The sequence below is a fragment of the Rhincodon typus genome, chromosome 16 (genome assembly GCF_021869965.1).
Source record: "Rhincodon typus isolate 14 chromosome 16, sRhiTyp1.1, whole genome shotgun sequence".
Classification (NCBI taxonomy): domain Eukaryota; kingdom Metazoa; phylum Chordata; class Chondrichthyes; order Orectolobiformes; family Rhincodontidae; genus Rhincodon; species Rhincodon typus.
In genome coordinates, this window is record NC_063347.1 from 60,938,840 (window position 1) to 60,958,776 (window position 19,937).

A 19,937-nucleotide genomic window follows, 5' to 3' on the forward strand; every position below is an offset into this window, starting at 1 on the left:
TGAAAATGCTTTTAGCAAGAATTGCTAGGCCAGAAAGGGCAGAAACTCAGCCGACTGATCGAGGGCATTTCACACCGAGGTTTGGTTTCTGTTCACATCAGTTCAATGCTGGTACTCCTCTGATATGTGATCTGGAGATCACTTTCATATAAATCATTTCTGTCGTGGTAACTCTCTGCTCAGTTTTCCTCATCTTTTTTTTTCCTGTTAAAAACATACTTACTCAACAAAATCCATTTGAGAAGAAAGAGGAAGTATCATCAAAGTGTCAATCTTCGTTGAACTAAAAATGGCTTTGTGCTTTCATTCACCTGCTTCAAAATCCAGACAAAACCAAGACAAGCTGTACTTCATGTGATCCATTAACAGGGCCAGACCTGCAGACCAGTTCCTTTTAATTTTCACCCAGACAAACTTCCCTAAAAGTAATTTTACTTTCATTCTGTACTGTCTGCTATTAAACTTTGAAACTGGGCATGCTGTTTCTGTCCCCTGAGCCCAGCAACGTTGCACTGAGAGTACTATGCATTGTTATTGGTACAGATGGCAACACACAGTACTTTAGAATTATAAGTATTGAAACCTTTAAAAGCTGTTTGCTGTCCATAAGGTGCCTTTCCTAATGCAATAATGGACGTGACAAGATTATGTTGCGTGAATAAAACTTTTCCATTTGACTTCTGAAGGCCAGTCCAATGCATCATGCCTGCAATCCTAGCAAAGCCTAATGCTCATTACACTTGCTTAGCTCTGCCAAGTAAGAATTAAATTCATCTGCTTTCTTTGAATCCGTAGCCTCAGTGACTTCTCTTATTTGTCAGTGAAGGGCAAACCAAGAGATGTTGCTCATATCTGCAAACACCCAAAGACCAACTGAGCTCTATGGTCATCTTTGAAGAAAGCAGATGAATTTAATTCTTACTTGGCAGAGCTAAGCAAGTGTAATGAGCATTAGGCTTTGCTAGGATTGCAGGCATGATGCATTGGACTGGCCTTCAGAAGTCAAATGGAAAAGTTTTATTCACGCAACATAATCTTGTCACGTCCAATGCCATCCTTGCCCAGCTCTGGAAATCTCATTGGCAGTATTCAGTGCGGATGTCATTATTGAAGGACAGTCATTGTTCCCTCTCAGATTCAGATAGGACAGTTGCTCCCTCAACACCTGGGATTGGTTATGGTCTATCCTTGACAACTTTTCACCCTCTTTGAGCAGCTTATTCCATCAGTGATAAGTACTTTAGCACCTGCCGCACCACTCCCTGCAGCCTCACGAAGCAACAACACAGCACCAAAAATATGTATTTTTGTAATAATAGCCAGAAGAAATTAGCCAGTAAGTTGTCTGTCAGTAGAAGATGATCCTTTTAATGGCACCTGTGAGAGGTCCTCCCTGCTGTAGTGCAATTTCAGCTGTATTGGTATCTTAATCACGCTGGTTTCACAGCCAGATCTGTGTAATCCGACCAAACATTAAATACACCTGCAATTAACTCTGGTGCCAAGATGGCACTGTGATCATTATTTCGCCGAACCAAGGACGCTCATAACCCAAAATACGGCTCTACCTCGGCAAATTTCTCATGCAAAGTGTTTGAATTACAACTGAGATGGTTAAGGGCTGGCCTTCTGGAAGTCTGGAAGAGAGTTGAGAATGAGTTAATTAATAGACTGCACCAACCACTGAAAACAATGGTAGCAAAGAGGTGTGGGTTATCTCATAAATTTATGCCATGCAGATATGTGCCAAGCAACTGCCTTCTCCCCCTGACATTCAATGGCATTCCCATCACTGTATTCACATCCTGCAAATGACCATCTTCCAGGACTAAAATGGATCAGCAATTTAAATAGAGTGGCTACAAGGAAAGGTCTGAGATTGAGAGTAATTCACTCCCTGTCTCCCTAATGCCTATCCACAAGGCACAAGTTAAGATTGTGATGGAATATTGTCCACAGGGCTGGATAGTACAACCCAAAGATGGGCATCATCGAAGACAAGGCAGCCCACTTGATTAGCACACCACCTTAAACATTCACTTCCTCCACCACCACCACACATACACACACTGACGACAGTGTGAACCATAAGGAACATGCACTGCAGTGACTCACTAAGCCTCCTTTCACAGCAGCTTCCAAACTCTCAACCACCACCATCTAGAATAACAGTGACAGCAGAGGCATTGGGATCACCAATATCTGCAAGTTCCCCTCCAAGTCATGCACCATCTTGGTATGGAACTATTATTGCCGTTCCTTCGCTATCACTGGATCAAAATCGTGGAACTCCCTTCCGAACAGCAAAACTTGCACCAGATGGACTCCGGTAGTTCAGGAAAGTAACTCACCAATGCTCTCACAGGGGCAATTAGGTTTGAGGTATAAATGCTGACCAAGCCAAAAATGCCTAGATCTCATGAAATGGCTTTTTAAAAAAATAACATAGTCAAAAGATAGAGAGTTTTGAAAAATACTTAATACACAACTTGCTTACAATTATTAAATTTTAATGCATTTTTGAAGAAGTTCATCGTTTATTTTGAATCATTTTAAGATCATTTTCTGAAACAAAGAGGAATACTAAACAGTGTGGAATATGAACAGGGCTGTAGGATTGGGCAAGATGCTTCAAAACAAACACCAGATTTCATGAGATTTAGACTGGCATGGGAGCTGTTTTTAAATTTGTAACGAGTGTGCAGTGCAGTAGGCTGCCTGGTTACCAGACTCTGCCAACTGACACAGCTTGTTGGTGTATTTTTATTATTCCTCAAGGGTATGCTTGTGTGAAGTCCTCTTGGTCTTCCCTCAGCTGGCACTCATTGCCTCTGAAGGATATCGGGTTTCAACAGTGTAGCAGGTACCCGTGTTCTCTCCAATAAACCTTTTAATCACAATGTGGGACTGGATGTGACCAGTCCTTGTTTGTAACTACTGCCCGACATCTTCCTTGCACAAGCACAGATTCATCCAGTCCCCTGCATCTACTTATCAAGTCCAACTTTCAGTGTCCTACAGAAGTGGCAAATTCTGCTGGTCCTTGACATGTTCCTTTTCACCTCCTCCGAGGCTCCTTCCCACCTGAAATGCCTTCTGCAATGTGCTAAAAACGCTCCTTCAGCAAATATGTGGATTGCAAGTGTCACTGAACACAGACGCCAACTTGATTGGATTCCAGTCGCTTAGCTAACAAGAGAGAACAGAGTTTTGTCCCTTTTGAGTTATTTTTCTAAAGGCCATACTTGCAAGGAGTGTGCTGGCTGTAAGGGGAACACATTTAACATGCTGGTTGCTGGTGATGTTCCATGATTCAGTGCCAGGCACTAAACTCCTGAAGGGGATGAAAGTGGCCTTGGGTAGCATCGAACTGGCAGCAGCTCATCGATGGCAAAGAAAAAGATGTATGTTATAAACCGGAAGAGTGCAAATTCACATTCAGTTCTGTTCTTGTGATACAAAGGACCCAAGGAACAATTCACTCTACATTTCAGCTCCATGTACATTGTCAGTGTGTAAAATTTAAAGTACATGGGGATTGTTGACATGGACTGAGAACTGGTTGGTAGACAGGAAACAGCGTAGGAATAAATGGGTCTTTTTCCAAGTGGCAGACAGTGACTAGTGGGATACCACGGGGATCAGTGGTTAGACTCCCAACTATTCACATTCATTTGGATGAGGGAACTAAATATAGTGGTCTGAAAACTTGGAGATAACACAGATCTGGGTGGGAGGGTGAGCTGAGGTGAACACAGAGGTGCTTCAGTCTGATTTAGGACAAGTTGAGTGAGTTGGCAAATGCATGGCAGCTAAAATGTAATATGGATAAACGTGCGGTTATCTACTCAGTAGTAAGGAAAAAACAGGACGGCAGATAATTATCTGAATGGCAGTAGATTGGAAGAGGGGGAGGTATAACAAGACCTGGGTGTCCTTGTACAATTACTGAAAATAAGGTAGCAGGTGGTGAGGATGGCAAAGGGTATGTTGGCCTTCATAGTGAGGGGATTCAAGTACAGGAGCAGGGATGTCTTAGGGCCTTGGTGAAACTATACCTGGAGTATAGTGTGCAGTTTTGGCCTCCCTTTGAGGAAGGATGTTCTGACTATAGAGGGAGTGCAATGAAGATTTATCAGACTGATTCCTGGGATGGCTGGTCTAAAGTATGAAGAGAGAATAGATCGGTTAAGACTTTATTCATTGGAGTTTAGACGAATGAGGGGAATCTCATAGAAACCTCAAATTCTAGCAAGGGTGGCATGGTGGCTCAGTGGTTAGCACTGCTGCCTCTCAGCGCCAGGGACCCTGGTTCAATTCCACCTTTGGGTGACTGTCTGTGTGGAGTTTGCACGTTCTCCCTGTGTCTGCGTGGGTTTCCTCCAGGTGCTCCGGTTTCTTCCCACAGTATGAAGATGTGGAAGTTAAGTGGATCGGCCATGGGAAATTGCCCGTGGTGTTCAGGAATGTACAGGCTGAGTGGGTTAACGTGGATAGATATGGGGTTACAGGGATGGGGTGGGGGAACTGGGTTTGGGTGGGATCCTCTTCAAAAGGGTCAATGCAGACTCATTGGGCTGAATGGCCTCTTTCCACAATGTCAGGATTCTGTGATACTATATTGAGGCAGGAGTAGACAGGGTAAATGCAGGATGTTCCCAATGACCGGGTAGTCTAGAACCAGGGGTCATAGTCTAAAGATACAGGGTAGGAGAGGTTTCTTCACCCAGACCGTGGAGAGCCTGTGGAATTCTCTGCCACAACATCGAATGTTTTCAAGAAGATGTTAGATATATTTAATAGGGCTGAAGCGATTCAAGGGTATGGGGCGAAAGCGGGAGCAGGGAATTGAGAGAGATGATCAGCCAGGATCATATTGAATAGTGGAGCAGGCTCAGAAAGCCGAATGACTGACTGCTCCTCTTTTTTTTTCTCTCTTTGAGATTCCTGCATTAATTTATAGGTTGGTTCTGTTAAATCCTTGCAATAGCCTCTCTCTCCAAGGCAATAAAAAAAAAGTAACCTGCTTCACTGTGAGAATAGCTGCAGGGATGCCCCAGGAGTGTAGCAGGGCCTGTGTTTGGTGCATCATCCCTTTTTCTCTCCCATTTTGGACTGTCCAGCTAAGATCCTAAAGCCAAGTTCGGCAACTGACGCTGACTGCTGGGTAGCGGTGTATTCTGTCATTCCTACCCACCCACCCACCCACCCCCCTCTGCTCCTTTTTAATTTGAAGAAACTGATGGCAGCAGAATCTGTAAGACGATCTGTGGCAAGACAGGCGTTCATAAATAAAAACGTGTGGCAGCTCGTGTGTCTCGGTGATTCAGACAACAACCTTAAAGGTGGATGTGACTCATCTCTCAACCTGCGAGAACTGAAAATAAAATGGCATTTACAGTAAGCTTCAGCCTTGAACGTGAAACCTGAAACTCAGGGTCTCCTACCTAAACTGTCTCGTGTATTAAAGTCACCGTTTGTCTGTCTGTATGGATGCAGCAGCTACAAATTCCTTTAACAACCCACAGCCCAAAGTGCAGCCTACAGAAAAGATAACACCTCGTGGGCTCACCTTTTTTTTACATTCTACTGGCATCAAGGTCACAGGTAGGTGAGTAGAAGGGCCATGGACTCTTTATTCTTCTTCCTGATCCCCAGTTAGGTTGGCTCTGCTTGCAATAGGCCTAGCAGTTGGTTGTTGAGCTGGATTTTCTTCTCTTGGTATTGAGCTTTGCTGCACTTTTGCAAGAGGGGCCCTTTTGTCATAGCTGCTAAAATGCATTCTGCCTCTGGTTGATGGCTTTTAAAAGCTATGCATTAATGAGAGTAAAATACCTAATCACATTGGCTCCTTAACTCTCAAGCTGATGGGATTGCTTCCTCTGAAAGCTGGGGGGAGTTGAGCAGAGAATAGTTGAGAGTAATAGCGGTGGGATATTGGTGTGTACAAGTCAAGTCTACAGTCAAAGGTGATTCTTCAGGAATGTTCTGTCACGTCATTTAAGGTGTACCTAATTCAAGATTGAACATGATGGGAGTTCCACGATTGCTATGGTCAGATCATCGGAAACGGTGACAGATTACAAAACTAACGAGATGAATCGAGTTTGGGGTATTTTTCTTGATTGGTAACATGGCACAGAGAAAGGTTAGCCTTTTTTTTAAAAATTTCTCGCCCTCTCTGTGAATGTCGCTGGAAACAAGTGAGACCTGGCAGGTTTACAGTTCCAGTAAACCAGGTTCATGCGGAAATGTAGGAGGAGCTTTTGTTCTGATGTGGAAGGAAAATACTGTCCTTCGCAGCAGCAATATCACCATACGTGAGTGTGAAATCTTAGACCGTACTGTTTATTGCTTTCAGTTTTGGAAGAACAGAATGATGGAATTGTGCTGGTGCATGTCTAGAGTCTTAATCGGAGACGTAGGTTAAAATGACGCATGTTCCACCTTAGATACCCAACTCGGTGTTGACTTGATAGAATTGACTCCCAGCTCCAGGTATGACGCATCTTGAACCTAGTTAGAGGTTTGAAAAGTTAGAGACCAATACCTCTATCATTTCCAAAATGTGAAAGTAAAATAAATTTACTAAAAATAAATTCGTTTGTTTCACATCAATGCACATTTCTGAGTCTGTCAGTCCTGTTGCCCATATTTGGAGCAACCAAGGTTGCAGCCTTTTGTTTGTACCTCACTTTCATTTGCAGGATTGAAGGGGGACGTTAAATTGGGGGTAAGGAAAGAAGCAGGATCTTAAACTTCCCTACACTGTATATGTTCTTGTCTCTGCTAAATCAGATCATCTGTATATGGAGCATTTGGACTTGGTTTGACTGGAGTGCATAAATAATTCTGGAGTAAGGTTGCCACGTGCAAGTCTGTTCCAGATTCAGTCTCGTAATAACGTACAATTTGCCTTGGGACCTGTTTTAAAAGCGCATCCCTCCAGTGAAGCAAAGAGGTGTACGAATACACCCATGATTTTGTACCATCACTCTCTACCAGAGTCCCCGCTGAGCAGAGACTCCTAAATTGCTTTCTGATGCCAAGCAAGTGCTTCAGCAAGACACCGTGCCAGCAGTTCTACCTGTGTACCCAGTTGAGGCTTGATATGTAATTCCTATCAAACCTTGTGTCTGATAGATTGGCAAATGGTTATGGGATGCCAAATCTCATGGGCCCAGATTAATTTCTATATATAATATTGTGTCATGGGTTCTTTCATCAATTCATATATTGTTTTTGGAGGTCTTGTTAAACACATTGTTCCTTTTTGAAGTTCTATTTCCCACCCTGCTGAAGGAATTAAGAAGATCTCAAAAATCTGATCTAGTCAAAGGTATACTTCTCATTCATTGATCCTGATACAGGAAGGAAGGTACATGTCTCTTGTCAGAGAACATTCTTGAGACAGTATTCATGGCAACACCATTTCAGCTGCCCTGCTCTGAACTTCCCGTTATCGTGAGATACAGTGAGTGGCTGTCTGGCAATTCTACTGTGTTCAGGCCATTCACAACTGCTTCAATTATTCCCCAACCCATTCTGCTCGACATTTGCTTTCTCTGGAGCACGACATCAGCTCCATGTCAGACAAATCTGCCTGGGTGAGTTGAGGTCATACGACAAAGCAATTCAAAAGTATAATGACCATTGAGTCACGCTTTGCATTCAGCTGAGAAGATAAGAGAAATAGCAATGACTGTCTCTTGATACACTCATTACCTCCTTGTGGCAAAGCTATACAACCATTTAACTTACTTTCATATCCATTCACAGAACAGCAGGCATGTTTCATTTGTCACTGGTGGCTGTCTCCTTGCATTGACTGATAGTTAGCTCAGATTAGGATGTTTTTTTCAGTGGCAGCTAATCACATTGCAGTTAGCATTTTGCATTTTAGGCCTTTAACAAAATGTCAATTTGTTTCAGATGCGAACAAACAAATTAATAGTAGGAGTAGGCCATTCAGTCCCTCAAGCGTGCTGTGCCATTCAATAAGATCGTGGCTCATCTGTTTATGTTTTGAATTCCATGTTCCGCACTACGTCCCCATAATTTTTGATTCCCTTGCCTACCATGAATCTAACTATCTCCACCTTTTAAAAATATTCAATGACCTCATCTCTGTCCTGAAAAAGCACCCCATCACTTTGTGTAGTGTCTCCTCATTCTGGATTTGCACACAACAGGAAACATCCTTACCCCACATCCACCTTGTCACGTCCATTCAGGATCTGGTATTCTTCAATCAGGTCACCCGTCACTCTTTTAAACTCCAGTAGAAACTAGCCCAAGTCTGTCCACTTTTCCTCATTATTCCAGGTATCAATCTAGAAACGATCCTGTAAGCTGTCTTCAATATATTTGCATCCTAACATAAACAAGAAGGAAACAGTTCACAGGATTTGAGATGTTGACTCAGCACTGCACTGTATAACCAAAGCATTGCATTTTACCTTTATGTTGAATTCCTTTCATAATAAAGGATAGCATTCCAATGGCCTGTTTAATGACTTAGAGAGTCATAGAGTTATACAGCACAGAAACAGACACTTCGACTCGTCCATGCTGACCAGACATCCAAAAATTATCTAGTCCCATTTACCAGCATTTGGCCATATCCCTCTTAAACCTTCTTATGCATATCCCCATCCAGATGGTTATATTGAAATGTTGTAATTGTACCTGCAACAACCACCACATTTGGCTGCTCGAACCATACACACACCACCCTGTGGAAAAAGTTGCCCCTTTAAGTCCCTTTTAAATCTTTCCCCTCTCACCTTAAACCTATGCCCTTTAGTTTTGGATTCCCCTACCCTGGGAAAAAGACCTCAGCTATTCACCCTATTCATGCCCCTCATGATTTTATAAACCTCTATAAGGTCACCACTGAGCCTATGACACTGCAGGGGAAAAAGCCCCAGCCCATTCTATGAACCTGCACTCCAAGGTTCCCCAACCCATTCTGGTTGACATTTTCTTTCTCTGGAGGCAGAATCCGTGTGTTCCAGAGCACGACATCAGCTCCATGTCAGACAAATCTGCCTGGGTGAGTTGAGGTCATACGACAAAGCAATTCAAAAGGATAATGACCATTGAGTCACGCTTTGCATTCAACACTCCCCAGGACCTAATAGCCCCAGCCTATTCAACCTCTCCCTATAGCTCAAACACTCCAGTCCTAGTAACATTCTTGTAAGTCTTCTCTGAACCCTTTCACATTTAACAACATTTTTCCTGTAGCAGGGAAACTAAAATTAAATAGTGTTCTAAAAGCGGCCTAACCCATGTCCTGTACAACGACAACAGGATGCCCCAACTCTGATATTCAATGCACTGGCCAATGAAGGCAAGCATACCAAATGTCACCTTCACCATCCTGTCTACCTGCGACCTCACTTTCAAGGACGACACACCTGCACCCCAAGGTCTCATTGTTTGGCAACACTCCATAGGGCTGTACCATTAACTGTGTAAGTCCTGCCCTATTTGCCTTACCAAAATGCAATGCCTCACATTTATCTAAATTCAAATCTGACTTAAATCTTATTTCTCAGTTCCACCCATATAACTTCAGTGGACGTTCTCCCAGGAATATCCTCCCTAGGCATAACCATCATGTTATCCTTAAGCGAAAATGCTACTCCCCCCAAGATATTTTAAACTGCCAGTCCTCCCTGAGCAGTGTTTCTGTAATAGCTATGATTATCCCAGTCCCATGTTCATCTGCCTTTACCTGTCCAGTCTCTTGCATTGAAATGAATGCAGTTTAATTTATCAGTCTTGCCTTATTCTCTGCTTGCTCTTGCCTGCCTTGACTATTTGACTTGCTCCCCTTATCTACTGTACCAGCCTCAGACTTATCTCTTTTCTTACTTTCTCTTTGGGTCCCGCCGACCCCCTCGCTTACTCGTTTAAAGCCTCCCAAGTAGTACAAGCAAATCTCCCTGCCAGGATATTGGTCTCCTTCCACTTCATGAGCAACCTGTCCTTGTAGAGGTCACTTCTACCCCAGAAGAAATTCCAATGGTCCAAACATGTGATTTCTTACCCCTCACACCAGCTCCTTGGCCACACATTCATCTGCTCTATCCTCCTATTCCTCCTTTCACCAACACGTGGCACTGGGAGGAATCCAGATATTAATACCCTTGAGGACCTACATTTTAACCTCCTGCCAAATTTTCTATATTCTCTCTACAGAACCTCATCCCATTTTGTACATATGTGTTGGTACCAACGTGTACAACAACCTTCTGCTGATCATTCTCCCCTTTCAGAATATTCTGCACCCTCTCAGACATCCTTGACTCTGGCACCAGAGAGGCAACACACCATTCTGATGTCTCGCTGATAGGCACAGACAGATGTTTCTGCAGCTATGACTAAAGTCCTCTATCACAATCGATTGCTTGGAACCTGATGATATGCACCAATTTACAGTAGAGCTAGTCAGGTTACCAGAAACTGACTGGCTGTCAGTGCTGTATTTCCCTTGAGAGGCCATCACCCCCTAAATTTTCCAAAACAGCATACTTGTTTGAGGTGGGTATAGCCACACGAGAGTCCTGCACTACCTACCTACCTCTCCTACCTTTCCTGTGGTAACTGTGTGTATTTGCAGATTTTCAACCTTCCTAAAACTACCATCCATCACACCACCTAGTTCCTGTAAATTCCTCATTGCCTCTAACTGCCACTCCAACTGATATATATGATCCAATTGCATTTGCAAACAAACATATTTCCTGCGGATGTATTCTCCAAGAACATTGAAATACTCCCTGATCTCCCACATCCAACAGGCAGAGCACATCACTCCACTAAAACCATCTCTGCCTCTTTAACAATCAACAGCCCCAGGAAATACCTCAAGACAAACACAACACACTTGCAGCATAAAGCTTTTACCAACTGGTGCACTAGAAGACTTTGACTGCAGAATTCCGAGATGCATTCTCCATTTAAGTAATACTTTGTTTTCCTTCTTCCTGCCAAAGTGAGGAAAATGCATATTGTCTGACGTTGTACTTCAACTGCTAGATTTTTGCTTACTCATCGAAGCTATTTATGTCTGTCAGCATTCTCTTTTTGTATCCTCCTCACAAATGATTTCCTGTTGATCTTCGCATTATCTGAAAATTTAGTTGTCACACCAATAGTAGTGGATGTTACTTTTCTACCAGACCCATGAGCTTCTTGTTGAATGAAACTCCTGTTGACGCTGCTACAGGCCAGGCACCAATCCATAGGCTGTATTGTTTGACTTAGTTTCCTTCGCCATACAATTTGCTTCATGAAGAGACACCTTCAATGTTGAACCCCGGAAGTGACTGTCAAGCATTTTGGGGACATCCTGAGATTGTGAAAGGCACTGCATAAATGCAAGTCATCTTGTTTTTTCTTAATATGGCACTTTGTCCAACCACCATATGTGGGATTATCAGAAAGCAGTGCTATGATTAATTTTTTACCTGATGCGAACAGACAAAGTTGTATTATGCACAGAATGTAAAGAAAGATATTGGCAGCTCTATGGACTACAGCTTAAGGAATCCAACTTGGCAGGGGTTTGCATCAGTTCAGATCAAACTGCCAAATATTCCTCTTCAGAATTTCAACGGATTGTCCTGAAATTTCAAAACAAGTTAGCGTGGTTTTTCAGGCGGCCCATTCTAGCTGGATGCATTTAGCTAGATGTTAAAGGGAATAGATTTCCACTTGAGGTGGCAGGTTCATTTTCACACTGATTTCAAAATAACACTCTGTTGAAAATTTTTCCACAAGCAATTGGGTTCTACACTTCTACCTTGGCATTTCAGAGAAGTCAAAAGATGTTTGAAATTCAGTGCTGGAGTACAGATTGGCATAGTCATGTTCTTTCAAACTTTTCATAACTTCTTTGGTCTGGAAATTGCCAACATTGAAAGCCTTCCTCAGTCAGAGCCATTGGCTCAATGACAATTCCTCAAAGGGAAGATTATCTTCTCAATCGTTCACCACAAACATCTTTTGAGACCCTGCAGAGATCGAATTCTAGTGTCCGCACTGTATGTTAGTGAGGTTGCTCAATCCTGTTAGTTCAAGAAGGATTTTTAACATAGTCCATACGAGATACTGTCTGATTCCGGGAAACTTTGCAAAATTCACAAGATCCTCAGAAAAAATTGTGTTTCTCTGTCCCAGATGTTCATTTCTAAACTTTAAGTTTCCAATCTTATTCAGACAGGATTTGTTCAGCTAATCTTCATTATTCTAGCAGTCCACTTATTCATAAGATTGGTAGAGGTACAGGCTATATTGATTTGCCATCCCTTTATTGGGTGAGGAAGTTTTGGTTCCTCGACCTGTTCTGACCTGTAGGATGGGTAGATTGTGAGCACTGGAGTAACGTTGAGAGATTTAAGATGAAAAAGAATGAGGTCCACGTGTTTCACATTGGTTTATAACCCATATTGTTTCTGTGTGAAAAATACCAAAAGCAACTAAACCAGAATGAGTTAAAGCTTGGGCATTATGCCACTTTTGTTGCTTATCAGTACAACCTGCTGGATTGATTATGCTTTACTGGCTATGAAAAGGTAAAGTAGCTGAAAATTGGTCTTAAAGTAAATCCACCGAGTAGAGCCCTATTGTGTTAACCTTCATATTTAACTACTTACTTGCTTCTTGGTCTCATTAATCACACTTGAGTTGCCAAAAGTGTGATAAGATTTTTTTTTTTCCCCTAAGAACCATTTAAAAAGGCAAAAGTGTCCGCACAAGCATAACATGTGATGTGCGTTTTATACCACAATGGGACTGTTCTGACCACAGAGTCAAACAACACGCATTTTCGCTACAAACTACAGGTTTTGAAACTCCAGTTGCCTTTCAGAAAATCTTCCTCCCATTTCACTGGATATGTTGCATCAACTTGTTGCTGCATAATTCTTCCTTTGACCCTCATTTATCTTCCATACTCACTGTTTAAATCACCTGAGTTGACTTTTGATTGGTCCACCTGCAGTTTTGCAGCCTGGTGATATCACAAATGGGGAAGATCAATTCCAGGCAACCTATTAGCATCTGGCTTTGTGAAAGATACCTCCTTACGGCAACAACATGGTAACTCATCTTTATAGCGAAATATGAGCACAGTAAAACATGTCAAAAGCACTTAACAAGGGCGTTATCCAATTTGAAATTCACTACATGAGATATTATGGCAAGGATTTAAGATGCTTTAAAAGAGAAGCGAATGGCAGAAAGATTTGGCTAAATTTTACATCTTCACACCAGACCGTTCCTTTCTAACAGATGGGGCTGAACTTGACTAACCCAGGGGTGGTGGTGGTGGTGGTGGTCGAGGAAAGAGCTGACAAAACAGCAGGGCTTCACATCTGGACGTTGCTGAGCTGTCAGTCAGGAAGCCCCCCCTCAAATGGTAAAATGATGTGAGGATTAGCTACACACTGCAAAGGAGCAGGTAGCCTATTGAGGGCTTCAATCAGAGGCTGGTAAGCAGGACCACTGGCATTTTGCTGATGGTGGGAATGACCCCTGTGCTGCCAGCCTTTCAGTTTCTTTGAGCAGCCTTGAGACAGGGCAGTGGCGGTGGAAGATAATGGAGTCAGATCCTCTGGAAAGGGGGCATGGGTAGAGGAGGATCTTTCAGGGGAGCCTGCAGTTTTGACCAGTTGGATTTATGCCATTTTGAAGCATCTATAATGACCACTTCTCGCTAAGGCAGTGCTGTGGATTGAGGATTGCTGCTGTCTTGATGGGCCAGGAGCATCCCCGAGCTTGAAGGCAGCGAATTGAGAAGCCACTTTTGAACCAGCCCTACTGTTGGCATCCTTTGGGCTCTGAACCCCAATCGCCCTGACGCTGGGAGCCTGAAATTAGCAGTAAAATCCTGCCTGAGGATACTGTTTTGCACTAACTAGCATTTGATCCTCCTATATCAATCTCTATGCTTTACTTTTCCGAAGGTTCATGTGCTGGAGGTTTTTTGAAGGGTGGCTAGAATAATCGATGTACCACATTTGACGTTCTTGTCTGAGATTGCATCCATTCTTTTGGATCAGGAGATTGTAATGCTAAGGTGTTTTTTTTTTTTTTTTTAAATTATCAGCAACCAGAAATTCTTTAAAAGGCAACATTGCTTTGTTGATATTTAGAGTCAGGCGTTGCGTGCCTGATCGAGACAAGGGCATTCATCATTATAGATGGTTTGTTTCCTTTGATAACAAGCCATGCGTAAGTAGATTGTAAAAATTCCAACTTAAATCATTGTGTCTAGAAAAATCACTCTATTTCCCCCTTAATACGCCCAACACCCTATTGTAAGTCAGGGCTGTTCACTAATGCTTAAATTGATCTTGGCTGATCAACTGAATCCGATCCTTCAAGTGGCACAGATGAGCATCAGGAACACCTATAGAGCCCAAGACATGATGCTCCCTGAAAATTAGAGGAGGAAGCTTGTATTCACAACTAAATGAACTAATCCATATTTAGATACTACTTTGCGTGATCCCAAGATATCGCAAAGTGCTTTATAGTCAATGAATTACTTTTGAAGTGTGGTCACTGTTGTAATATAGGAAGCACAGTGGACAGTTTTGTGTACAAAGTTCCCACAAAGAGCAATGAGATGAAGATCAGAACATCTATCCTAATTTTGTCACTTGAGGGACAAATATGAGCCAAGATATTGATGCTATTGTCACACACAGCCTCTGTCCTCTAAGTCCAGTCCAGTTTCACCAAATGACTGAACTATTTAGTTATCTGAGATTGTAAAAGGTTTGTGACTGATTTTTATAGACCTTTCAATCTAAATTATGTTCTCTCTCTGTCTCCAGCAGCACAGTTTGTATTTGGGACAGGTTCTGATTGGTGGTGAATCTCTTGTGAAATGACATGGGAAGCAATACGACATCACTCTCCCATTATGTGGCTACTATTTAAATGTTTCCATCTCAGAACACGAGTGGACCATTCTACTTCTCCTATCTCTTGCACCATTTAATTAGGTCATGGTCGATCTACACCTCAGCTTCTATTTACCTGCTTTTACTCCATATCCTTTGAGACCAATGCTCAAGCAAAAAAAAAAGTTTGTATGAGAGGGGAAACTGTTTCTGCTTTCCATAATGTAGATAAGTTGCTCCCAGATTTGCTTTGAAAGACCGAGCTGTAATTTTATTTTTCCATTATGTTTGATTCCCCCATCAAAGGAAATAGTTTTAACATATCTACTCTATCAAACATTTTGGATGCTGGGAGTTTGCCAAGAAATGCATGTTGAGTACAAATAGAACAGGAACTAGCTTTGGCTTTTTATTTACTCTTACACGAAATTTGGGCATCACTAGCAATATGGTTGCCATTGCCTTGAGGACTTGGTGATTTCAGAGGGCTGGTAAAAGTTGACCATATGCTGATATTTTGAGTTGCATGTAGACAGTAAAGTGTTTGGATTTAAAATCCAGCAGTTGCAAATGGTGGGATTTGAACCCTTATCCCCAGCAAATTAGCCTGGGCCAGTGACATCACCACCAAGTCCCTTTCCACATTTCTTCCATTTTTGCATTCCCGAACATGCAAAAGTCTGACTAAGAGCTCAACGGGTAAAGAGTCATAGTTGACGACGAATCACCAGAAACCGGGAACTTGACTTGTACAAATGGTTAGGGTGGTGAACAGCGTCCAGAGAACCTTCTACGACTGTGTACCACACAGTTGATTAGACCTGTAGCTTTAGGAAGCATTACTGATTTGGATCAAGCAGTTCAAGATTACAAAAATTTCAAGACTACTCCACTTGAATAATACACACACGGATTCAGAAAGTCCCACGGTCATCTATCTGTTTTGATTCATCTGTCTAAAGGTTGAACAAATGAGAGAATTTATGTTTAGTTATCACCAGTAAAAACTCTACTCATCTCAGCCTCAAGTACAAAGCCTACATTCCTTCTATCGGTTTCTAACCAGAATCGAACTTGCAAATAGGCTGTTAGCATCTGCTGAACTCTCTTCTTAAATCATTCTGAGTTGCTTGTACCGAGACCATTCCCACCTCACATACACCTACTTGTGTAATGCTAATGAAGACATTCATATGAAATAAAGACTCTGGGGATCGCTTGACAGGTTATATATTGATAACATGGTGTGGAGCTGGAGGTACATAGCAGCATATATTGAGATGTTTCTGTTGGTGGGGGAATCTCAAACTACAGGACATTACAGAATAAGATAAAACTGAGATGCAAAGGATTTTTTTCTCCCAAAGGATAGTGAATGTCTGGAATTCTCTACCCCAGAGAATTGAGGAGGCTAGATCACAAAGTATTTACAGAGGAAGTACACAGAATTTTGAAATATTAGGGAGTTGAGGGCTACCAGGATCTGGCACAGAAAAGGAGTTGAGGCTTGGAGCAGATTAACCATGATCTTGTTGAATGGTGGGACAGACGTGAGGGGTTGAATGACCTATTCCCGCTCCAACTTCTTATGCAAAGAAGTCACAACATCTCTGGCCCTGGCTTCACAGAGGGGTCAATGGCTCCCCTCTTTAACTTCCTGCTAATTTGGACACGGAGCATGAACTACTTAAAGAATGAGGAAGAGTGTCCTGATGAGCAGACACTCGTTGAGGGGTAATGTGGACAGCTGCATTTGCTGTACTACAAAAGCTCAATTTATACCAACCTATAATAATACGTCTCTCAATCTTGCAAAAATGTAAACTGTTTGTTGCTAATGCATTATAATTAAGCAGCTGTTAGCAGTGCTGTTTTCTCTGTAGATTATAATAATTTGCCTTGCTAGATGTACAATTATAACTTGCAATAATAACGTTTGCCTGTTTATTCACACTACTAATGTGTAATGTGGATCACACGAGAAGTAATAGAAACCTCTCCCTAAAAGTAATCCGTTTGAGCTGGCCAGATACAAATGATGTCAGGAGGTTGGATGAGCGTTCCATTATCAGATGATCTGCCAAAGTAAACCATCTGACTCAAATCCTCCAAACTACTTTTAATGTGCAGAATTTCTGAGAACATAAATTTCTCAAGAAGCAATGCTTTAATGGAACGTCTGGTGTGCTTTGTTTTTAGATGACGGAACAAAGGAAGCAAAAGCAACGTATCGGTCTTCTTGGCCACCCTCCACACATGAACATTAACCCCCAGCAACCAGCCTAATGAGTAGACGGCATGTTGAATTGAAATAGATGGGCTCAGGATCTTTCACCCAACTACTGAAACAGTATAAGTCATCAAATGTTTACTTGTGTGCACCATAGGAGTAAATGACACTTCTTTATAGTCGAGGTTTCTTGCTACTTGTACCTAGCTCCCTAAGGAACTGTGTTCTGTCTCATTCATTGACATATTCTGCTTCCATTTCTGCCAAAGAAGGAATCCCAAGTGTTCTTCAAAGGTCTCCATTTGGAAGCAGCAGAGTTGTATAATAAAAAAAAAAGCACATTTGAAGAGCTGACTGTCAAGATAATGGGTAGGGCAGAGGTTTTTGTATGTACAGAAAAATAGTTGTGTAACCAGTATTTAATGTCCTATTTTTGTAAGTTGACTGTGCAATATGACATAATGAATATGCAAATACTCTATATAACTTTGCATTTGTAGATGAGCACTGAAATGTACTACCTGTGAAGAGCCACATTGTCTTTTGCTAAATGAATACCCACCTGTTTATTTTCTTTGAAGCTGAGAGAGGATGAATGGTAAATTTTGTATATTTGCTGCCTTAGATTAGTTTTGTATAAGTACCTCAGTTTACAGATGGCAAACAAGTCCGTGACCAAGAGAGTAGTGTTAATGACAGAAAATATACACAAAGCACTAATATTATACAAGTCAAGCGTGGTATTGACAGTTGTAAGATGCATAAGAAAAGCTATTTAATAAATATGTAAAGCTGCAATGGTGTGACTTATTTGAGTCTTTTGTGCCTATTTCAATATTTATTTCCTATTGATGTTTAGAACTTAATCCTGGTGGAATGCTGTGATGGCAGTCTGTTAAAAATGAAAATGGTTCCAGATTAGTTTAAGCAGTTGACGCATACACTTTTCTTTTATAATTGAAGCAAGTTACCTTGTCCAAATGGCATGCTTCATAAGTTGCTGAAGAAAATTATATTTACTAAATTTATTTTAATGTCAAGACTTTGCATCACATCTATAGGTTAGAGTTACCACCGACTGACTATTGGTGGAAGCGAAATGAGTGGACTTTAGTTGAAAGTAAAATTTGGACACCCCCCCCCCCCACCTGTCCTCCCATTGGACAAAGTGATAGGCAAACATTGTCACTGGAATGCAATACTGGGCTTCTCTGGGAATCTTTACCCCAGCAAACATTTACTATCTACAGAAGAATTGCAGGGCAGAAGGTGGCCATTTGGCCCATGTGTCTGCGCTGGCTGACAGTGCTCAAGTATGAGAAAAGGTGAGGACAGAATGGGAAGGAAGAGAAGGATTTTTTTCTGATTTGTTGGGTAGTCATTTCCCCCTTTTCAAATTAAATCCCCTGAACTGATCCTTATATAACTGAAACACGTTTAGTGTCGATAAAATCAGTTAAGGTGCTAGGCTGTTGCATTGAGTACAAGTTTCAGTAATTAATATTTAGACATCTAAGAAGCGGGCAAGAACACACAAATGACTTTGTCGACTGTTTGTTCGCAAATAAGATTGTAAAGTCATTATAGAGGAATTGAAACAAATGTAACTGTTTTGGACTCTTTCCCAACCCCTTCCCCTGAATGACTGACTACAGTCTCTGAAGAACATTTCATCCAGGGTGATAGCAGGGATTCCAAATAGTTTGAGAAAGGAGTACAGGCCAGTATTGAGAGACTGCTGGTACTCTTCATGGTCATCAGTCTGTTTTTGCACTAAAAAGCTAAATACTGCGGATGTCAACATAGACGTTTTTGAAGCACTTTTGCCTGAAATCAGGATGTCCCAAAGTGCTTACATGCAAATAAGTTTGCTTTTGAAGTTCAGCCTCTGCACAGGGCAAAATCCTTCAACTAGCAATGTGTCAATGGGTGGATAAGCTGTGATGTGGTTGAGGAATAAACGTTAACCAGGACCTGGGAGAACTCTGCCATTTATGTCTACCTAAGAGGGCAGATTGATTTAATGTTACATTTTAAAAAAAATCAGTACATGATACAGCAGCACTTAGTGTTGTAATGGAGCATGAGTATCCATTTTGTACACAAATGCCTGGAGCAGGACTTAAAGCTACATTCTTCTGACCTATCACTGCGATGCATAAAGTCTGAAACGATAACGAAAAATGTTGGTGCCTCACCTGTCAGCCTAGTTTTGAGAGAAACAACTCTATTGACCTCTCACTTATAGCTCCTCATCAAGTGAAGAGGTGCACCCACGCACTATCTCACTAGAATAACTAACCAGTTTCCTGAGGCACAGGGGAGGTCTCAACACCATTTGGAAGTGCAACTAGGCAAGGAGCCAGCACCTTAAGTATAGGAATGGGGGAGGGAGGAATGCTGTAAATTAGTGAGAATTTCACTGTTGTGAATATCATTAAATGAAAAGTGATTTTTGTGTTAATTTGTTTGATATTTGGGTATCCATGGCAAGGATGGGATTTATTGTCTGTCTTTCAAAATGTGATTTTAACCTTCAGCTGCATAACAGTTCATTGATTGGGTGGGTGGGGGGCATGTAGGTTTACTTTCAGATTTTGAGCCATATTAATGAAGGAACAGAATTACGATTCCAAGTCATCATGGGGATCTTAGAGCTGGTAGTGTTCCCAGGTCTTTGTCCTTCTCGGAAGCTTCAGTTTGGGAGGTGCTGGCAAAATAAATGGCACTTTAGGGATTATTACTCAGTCAGAGATGGCAAGAACTGCAGATGCTGGAGTCAG

At 41.8% G+C, this 19,937-nt stretch overlaps 1 protein-coding gene and 1 long non-coding RNA gene across 5 annotated transcripts in view; one reads left to right on the plus strand and one right to left on the minus strand.

The window, feature by feature from the left end:
• itpr1b (inositol 1,4,5-trisphosphate receptor, type 1b) overlaps positions 1–17,952 on the plus strand; it is a 500,439-nt gene extending 482,487 nt beyond the window's left edge. For all 4 annotated transcript variants that reach the window (XM_048606463.1, XM_048606462.1, XM_048606465.1 and 1 more), the window contains exon 58: positions 17,124–17,952. In XM_048606463.1, the coding sequence (XP_048462420.1) occupies positions 17,124–17,210 (87 nt within the window). In that variant the 3' untranslated portion in view covers positions 17,211–17,952. The remainder of the gene's footprint in view (positions 1–17,123) is intronic.
• LOC125485130 lies at positions 2,494–11,029 on the minus strand. The gene is made up of 3 exons (XR_007263907.1): positions 10,918–11,029; positions 8,206–8,374; positions 2,494–6,516 (listed from the first exon to the last, which is right to left on the minus strand). It is a non-coding gene; the product is annotated as an uncharacterized LOC125485130 (long non-coding RNA).
• Positions 17,953–19,937: the final 1,985 nt, after the last annotated feature.